The 8,102-nt window shown below is 39.4% G+C and overlaps 1 protein-coding gene across 2 annotated transcripts; it reads right to left on the bottom strand.

Annotated features, from left to right (window-relative positions):
* Positions 1-859: 859 nt before the first annotated feature.
* On the bottom strand, positions 860-7,757 carry LOC131240972 (SAP-like protein BP-73). 2 transcript variants are annotated; one of them, XM_058239549.1, is made up of 3 exons: positions 7,613-7,757; positions 2,867-3,223; positions 860-1,457 (listed from the first exon to the last, which is right to left on the bottom strand). In XM_058239549.1, exons 1-3 carry the CDS (start codon positions 7,704-7,706, stop codon positions 1,099-1,101), a joined length of 810 nt encoding a protein of 269 aa, XP_058095532.1. In that variant the 5' UTR covers positions 7,707-7,757; the 3' UTR covers positions 860-1,098. The 2 variants fall into 2 exon arrangements, with proteins under 2 accessions (XP_058095532.1, XP_058095533.1); XM_058239550.1 differs by having other exon boundaries at positions 2,867-3,214.
* Between the last annotated feature and the right edge of the window lie 345 nt (positions 7,758-8,102).

The raw sequence follows: 8,102 nt of genomic DNA, 5'->3' as shown, positions 1-8,102 counted from the left end.
AACCTGGACCTTTGTTCAAGATATCATCAGATTTTGATCCGCAAGGAGGATAACAAAATTGCATTTCGACACAAAATGGTCATTATGAGTTTCTAGCCTTCAGCTTAACTACTGTACTGTCCACATTTCAAGTTCTTATGAATGATTTGTTTCGGGCTTATTAAAGCCAGTTTGTCCAGTCTTCTTTGATGACATCCTAGTATATTATTGCACTTGGCAAGATCACAAGGTTGTTGGCACATCTAAGGATCATATTCAACATCCTTTAAATAAATACATTGCTTGGCAATAGAACCAATTGTTTGCCTTGGCAAGGAGCAAATATAACATATGGGGCATGTTATCTCTAGGATGTCATCTAGCAAAATCCAAACACAGCTCTCCTTCTTAATGGAAACGAATCCAAACCAGCACAATACTCAACCCCAAATTACAATTAATCTTCGGGACAAGCAAGTTTTGGATTTATAAATTTTTAGCTTCTCTAGGTTGTATGTCTTGTAACATTACTCAGATCAAAAGTTACTGTCAATTTACGATTCACACTCCAAACAACAATTTCTCCCTCTATGCAAATTGAATTTCTTCGAACCGGACACCCCTGGGGCCCAATTATGTCTTGCCCTTCATAGGATTGGCCCAGATCTAACGGATTACTTCCACTTCCATTTGGCCTTCTTTGGGTCCAGCCATACTAGGAATGTATCCATGCCACGACCTAAATCACTTCCTCATCATGAATAGTAGGAAATATTACCAGAATTTGGTCACATCCACTTGTTTTAACCGACTTTTTGCACTCCAATTCATTTTTCATCCAAACACACCCTTTAAAAAAAAAGACTTGAAATCCGCTATGTGTCATTGAGAAGCATCACTAAACTATGATTAGCATTCCACAACCCAAGAATACAAGTACAGCCAAAAAAATGTTTTCTATTGTTCTTACTAATTTTACATGAAGCTTCAATGAACTAGGTCATGCAACTCAACCAGAAAAAAACGCTCTATCAGACAAAGGAAGCAGATGAAAGAGCAGAAGACTTCTTCCTTCTTACTTTTTTTTTCCACAACAAGAAAGAAAAGATACAAAGAAAACTAGGACTGCAACAACCCTTTCAACAGTTCCACCAGTTCTCCCTTCTTCAGCTTCGAGTAACCCTTAACTCCTCTGGACTTTGCAAGCTCTTTCAGCTCCGAAAGCTTCATCCCATGAACTCTCTGCAGCTCCGAATCCTTCACTGCAACCACAGCTGGTAATCCATCTTCGTTCACCTCCCCAACCTTTTCTTTCAGCATTGGTGGTGATGGGATTGGCGACCTCTTCACGAAATTTGATGGGGGTCTTGATAATTTGAATTCTTCTTTCAGTGAATCCTCCTTTGTTATAGGTTCTTTCCTGAGTGCAGGAGTCTTCCGAGGCAACATTCCATTCTCTTCCTTGCTCGGACCTTTATCTATATGCATAGCAGGTATCACAATCGAAGCAGGTCGGGATCAAACAGACACCAAAGAACATAGAAGCATTGAAGATTCAACATGAACATTTAAAACACACCATTATCACATGATGTTCGGAATAGAACAGACAACCCAAAGCTGCTACTTTACAGCTCGAATTCTTTCTTATTCTTTTCAAAATGAAAATGCAACTACGGCTGCAGGAGATGAACCTTGGGTGCACCATTTGGAAGTGCCCCAAGTGTTTCGGCAATTCATGGAAAAAAGCATGTTTAGCCGTTCAGCCAAGCATTTGGGGTGACATCAAAACTAGCATACTGTATGTGGGATATGGGTTTCCATTTTTTCTGCTGCAAATCAACAATCAATGCTTTTCAGATCCCCACCCTGAATAATAATTTTAGCAGAAAGCCAATCCCACTGCTCAAGGAACATCAAAACTAACTCGAAATGGTGAAGAAAGGACAAAAAGATGCACACAGAGACAACATACATAATTCTGATGGTTCCACATAATGCTGAACATGCTTGCCAGTGCATTACTGAAAAGGTAACGCGATGCTGTGTTATAGGTATGATGCTTCAAAAATACTATGAGAGAAAAAATGCATTGGAAAGGTGAATTGTCCTCAATAACTGAAGATAAACTCCAATGTTTCAATTGGGGACTACATCAGGAACTCCCTAGTTTCTCAGAATCCCTAGTTTCTCAGAATAAAACAAGGGCCAGAAGTGGCATCATTTTGTAGAAATTTTCATATAGGAGAATTTCAGGGTAGTGAGTTTCATATGGGCAAATTTCTAAAATCTGCCAAAAGAAGAAGAAGAAGCACCACCTCTCCCATGAAAGAATCTGCAAACCACCATCAACTGATTGCTTGACAAGCTCAAGACCAGAAAGAAAGGCCATGATCGGGTCAACCCCAGAAGTAATTACACCAACCTTCTACAAGAAGTAACAATTATAACTAGAAACTACAAACTCACTGCAATTGCATTGCAGCTATTGATGAGTTTAAGGGCAACAGAGAGCAGGAAATAGTCAAATCACCCATCCCAAGAAAAGTGATTTCTTTTCTTCTTCTTCTTCTTTTTCCTCTAAATCTTTCAACCAAAAAATACACATATCAAACAACACCCCAGAAGGAGCAGTTGGATGCACATTTAGCAGAAGTAGAACTGCTTGGCGCATCCTACAAAATGTGGCTGATGGAATGCACTAAATGTTCACATCTGCAAAATTTATCAAAAATGAGAATGGCATAATCACTGGTCAGACCCATCATCATCCTGTCCTCGCTTTGGGAGGTGGACATGTAATCCCGTCCTCATTCTATGGATGATCCAAACTGACCAAATTTTTTTTCAATAATTCCATATTTTTATGAAGTGATCTATATATTACCTCGGAATTGCTTCCTTGATGGATATTGGTTCAAAACATCCAAAACTGACTCGGCTGACTTCTTTTCTTTAGAACTGCTGGAGCTCCTCCTTTTGGTAGTACCGGATCCTCCTTTAGAGATGGAAGACTGTATCCGTCTGAACAGTGCAATGATTTCTTCCTGGTTAGATGATTCAGGGGAGTCCCCATCAGGCGATTGAGGAACCTTCTCTTCTTCATCCTCCTCCGCCGCTCTATCAGACGCAGTATTCTTTCTAGGAGAACGCCTTCTCCTATTTCCCTCGGGTCTTATGCTCGACACAGATGATTGAATCAGTTCTCCTCGAGCAGCAAAGAATAGAGCCCCATCTGCAATCTCTGTCAAGTTCAATAAGCTGCATCAAAATAATCCCTCAGTTGCTAAATGACCATGCAATATATTCTATCACTGATTCATTAAGATGCAATCCAGTACAAGTTATAAATAACTGAAAGAGGACATTATAATTCAACAAACACATGCACGTGCATGCACATATACATAGTCGTGTAGTTATATATTTATATCAAAGCTGTGCACGAAAATGGAAGTGTTGAAAGAAACACCGATTCCTTTCCTCAGTCCTGCAAATGTAAAACCGATAAGAAATTGATGTAGAGCGGGTCGCGGATAATTTCATGGCCAAGATGGATCAGAAAAGGCCCGATTGGAGACGGAGGTGATCCGGACCTTCAGAACTTAAAATGGACGTATCTCGCAAACCAGAATGAGTTATCAAACGTACCATATATGATTTTGGGGTAGGACGAGCTACTTTAGCCACCCAACCCGGCATACCACATCAAATTTGTGAGATTCCATCAGATCGACAGTTGAAATCCCTGTTTATTTTCGTTTTTACTATTTTTAGTAAGTTTTAACTTGATTGTAACTCTTCGTACGTTGGGCTTTAGGAGTTGTGTCCAACATGAAAAGTGCTTGGAAAAATTAGGGGAACATCATGGGTCGGCCAAATAGGACACTTGCTAGTTTTGGCCGAAAACCATGCGCACTAGTAGGAATCATGACCATCTATAAATAGTAAGTTTACTATTTATAGTAAGTCGCGATTTCTAGGAGTTTTAGTTATAGTATGATTCCGAAACTTCTCCTTAGGGTTCGTAGCCTTATCTAAAGAGTTGTAAACTTGTTTTTCATCATCAATAAAGTTATTTCGAATTTTCTAGAATTAATTTATATTTTTCCTCGTGGATTCGAGGCTTTTCTGTGAGGAGTCTAGAGAAGCCCCGTGGATTCGGAGTAGTTATCCTTGAGGAAGACGGTGCTCGACCTCTACATGTCCTTCCCTGCGTCAGAAATTAGGCTGTAGGCAACAATCATTTTTTATTATCAATTAGCTGCTATGTTGATGAAGAAAATAGAATCTTGCATGCATTCAAGGGGGTAGAGACATTTATAGATGGTGTGCTTGAGGGATAATTCTTTGGAAGGTATTCCCTTAGTTTAATTCAAGGTAAATAAATGTGTATATCTTGTGTGTCATGGAGTCATCAACTGTCCACTTGAGATGCATTTGATAGAGGGTATCCTCTAGATCCCCCTTGCTCTATTTCATAAGACATGCTTATGAGGGTTACCTTTCAATGAGTGCACGCTAATTTATTTTGTAAGACATGTCTGATTTATTATGAACCATGAGGTTAGGATGTGACTTTGGGGCCTCTAATAGGCATGCCGTGATTTATTTCATGAGATGTGCTTAATGAATATCTTATTTGACATAACATGTGGGACCGTCACGTGAGATGTGCATATCTCATAGAGCAAATCTGCCATCTTCTAATCAATTTTGAGCATTGTACTCATTATCATTAGTATGAAAATGCCGGCTCCAAATTGTACTCGAGCCCTTTTAAAATGATCAACAAATTGATTAAGTTACCTCATTGGTAATTTGTGAAGAAATTGGCATTGTAAACAATCAAAATCCAAAAATCCACAATTTCAGAAGGGCAGAAGTGAAATATCAACCAAAGGCTTCCTTCTCTAGTGAACTAATTTGGATCAAATCATTGAAACCGCTCAATATTCATGAAAGATCAAAGAAAAGGACTCTCCAATTCACAACAAACTGATCCTGCCCCTGCATTTCAATATTTTACAATGGTTATTTAGGTCATTGTTTACATCATTCCTTGAATATATCATTTCCACGTAATGAAAATTGGGTCCTTGGGACTACTCTGAAGGCATCTATAGTTCTGGAAATGGAAAACACCTAACTCTGATTCCATGAATAGCTGACAAAGTGAGGGTGCGTTTGGATGCCACCCACTTCTCATTTCTCATTATCTGTAGAGACTGGCATGTTTTGGGAAAGCTGTTGTTCCTGCTTTTTCTTCAAAAATGAGGTTAACAAGGAGGAGATTGATTGTTTCTCACATACATGTTCATATGTGCCATATGTTTGAAAATAGAATGGTTCATCGAACTCTTTATTAAGTAAAACCCATTCTGATGAAATTTGAGACATACTGGACACCTAAGCAGGCCTGTGTTAAGCTTAAATCCAGCCATATGCTTCTGCTTAATTCTTGTCGGAGAAAATGGGTAAAAAGTCATTCTTAGTGACACCCAAAAATGCCCTAAGAGGCTGTTTGGGAATAAGGATTCCTTAGGAAAATTGATTTCTTATCCATGTTATGGTGTTTTTAGTTCCTTGTACTGTAAAATGTAGCTGTGGAAATTGACCATAATGATTCACTTCCTCAGAAAAGTCGATTTTGGGCACTTCCACGATAATGGAAGACACCTCTTGCTGGTGACCATTGCCAAGGTTCATTTCCATGGAAATATACCTGAGAAACAATCACATTGACATATGTCCATTCAACATTTCCACTGTTTTCCACATTGATCGATTTCTAGGGGAGTTTTCCACATCCACGTTCAGATCTCACCCCACTCAAACATGCAATAAACAAATACTGGAAACAAGAGTTTCAGTCATTATTGAAACCATATAAGCCTGTGTTTTGATGCATACTAATTCACAACAATTCAATATACCATCATCCGCGTACCATGGTCCGGCTGACATGGCGTCATCATCAACTACCATTCTGGATTTTCAGAAATTTGAAGTTCAAAATAAAGGACTTATGCGGTTAGCAAAAATAAAGGAGATGATATTATCCTTAATAAAGAAAATACAAAAAAGAATGCAAACTGCTTAAGGAGGTTGACCACCGTCGAAGTGGCCTTATTGTTAACTACAGGACATGTTGAAATGTTTTGAACAGATTGCTTCTTCTGTGTAACTCATGCAAGAAGAGAGGGCGTCAAATAGAGCTACACCCAAATCTGGAGGTTCAAAACAAAATCAGGCATGCCATCGATCAATTAAGCTTGATTTTCTTAGATTTGATGGTCATGATCCCGCCAGCTAGATTTACATGGCCAGGCAATTTCAGGAGTTCAACCAAATTTCGGATGATCAAATGGTGGGGCTCACTACAATTCATCTTTCTGGTGATGCCATTCCATGGTATCAGTAAGATGAAGAAGACAATCGGTGAAATGAACTGGTGTGCACTTTGGACCCACATATAGTAAAGACCCTAGTGGCGAGTTGTCCAAGCTACAACAAACCACCATATTTCGAAACTATCAATCCCATTTTGAGAGATTAGCAAATCGCACCTTGCGATTGCCCGAATCTTTCTTAATTGGGTGTTTCATTTCAGGGTTGCATGAAGATATTCGAGTGGGGTTTAAAATTTCTCAACATATTCACTCTTGTAGAAGCATTCCAAATGGCGTCACTCCATGAAGAGGCACAAAATCTTTTACCTATATAACGACTTCTTCACCCAAGGACACACTGCCCACCAAGCAGTTGACTTTAGAAGAAACACAAGAACGTCCAAGACGTGGACTACGCTATAACTATGATGAAAAGTTTAGCATGGGTCACCCATGTAAGGCGCAATTAGCCATTCTCATGGGTTCCGAAGAAGATGTAGTGGAGGAGGAAGACTCCGTCGTAGAAGTTGGCATCACCTGACAGCTGTAGTTTTTAAGGAGCGGGCTGCCTTGAGGACAAGGACATTTTCAAGGGGGTGAGAATGATATGTACCATCATCAATGTACCAGGGTCCGGCTGACGTGGCGTCATCATCAACTACCATTTTGAATTTTCATCAATTTGAAGTTCAAAATAAAAGAATTATGCGATTAGCAAAAATAAATGAGATGATATTCTCCTTATCTCATTTTAGCATTAGAAATAGCTAGATGTTATTTGAAATTTGATTTATTGGTATTAAATAGAGTAGAGAATGTAATAAAGAAAATAGAAAAAAGAATGCAAATTGCTTGACCCCCTTCAAAGTGGCCTTATTTTCTATCTTCTCTTCTTAATTTGTTTCTATTAAATCACACATACAGCGTTTTCCGACTCGAGCGTGACCACTTTTACCAATACCACTTCGGTCATTTCTTCTATACTGAATCTTATTGCAATTCTTTTCACTTGAGCATCCAAACAAACCATCTAAGTAGAATAAATAAAGAAAACGGGTCCTTCGTTCAAATTCCTGAAAAATCTCAGTGTCGAATTCGAACGCGCATCGATTCCAAGATAAAATGTACTCGAATTTACGTTTGCCGTCGCCAAAATCAGATCAGTTCTATTCATTTAGAAGCTTAGAAATAACGCAATATGGTAGGAAATTAGGGTTAGGTTTGGGAAAGAGGTACGATACCTTTGTCAGAGAAGATGGATTTTCGGAGCGTGGATTTGAAGGCTGGGCACGTGGGAAATCCAAGGCCACAGTTTGGGAAGAGAATTGCCTGCATTTTTTTTACACTTTCGGGGCAGAAATGGATCGGGAACTCTCAAGTACAGGACCCGAGAAGGGTCTTTATGGTTTGGTTTATAAAACAAATTACTTTTAAGCTATTCGCGCGAGGAGATGTTGACTAGTCCATTCGCGGTACACTCGACACGTGCGACTGTGGCTGACTGGATGGGGACGCGAATTTCGTACATAACTAGATGTAGAAAGCAGTGCATAAAAAACAAAGCATGGGGCCCACAGTGAGTCTTCGTGAAATCCACTCCGTCCATCAGTTATGCCAACTAATTTTAGTTCTGATCCCAAAAAATAGGAAAAATTCAAAACTCTGGTGGGACACACCAATGGAAACAGTGGGGAAGGGGAACTCACCGTTGAAATCTTCCTAGGGTCCACC

The sequence above is a fragment of the Magnolia sinica genome, chromosome 3, assembly GCF_029962835.1.
Source record: "Magnolia sinica isolate HGM2019 chromosome 3, MsV1, whole genome shotgun sequence".
Classification (NCBI taxonomy): domain Eukaryota; kingdom Viridiplantae; phylum Streptophyta; class Magnoliopsida; order Magnoliales; family Magnoliaceae; genus Magnolia; species Magnolia sinica.
The sequence above is the reverse complement of the archived record's forward strand: the minus strand, read 5'-3'. Positions and strand labels throughout refer to the sequence as shown.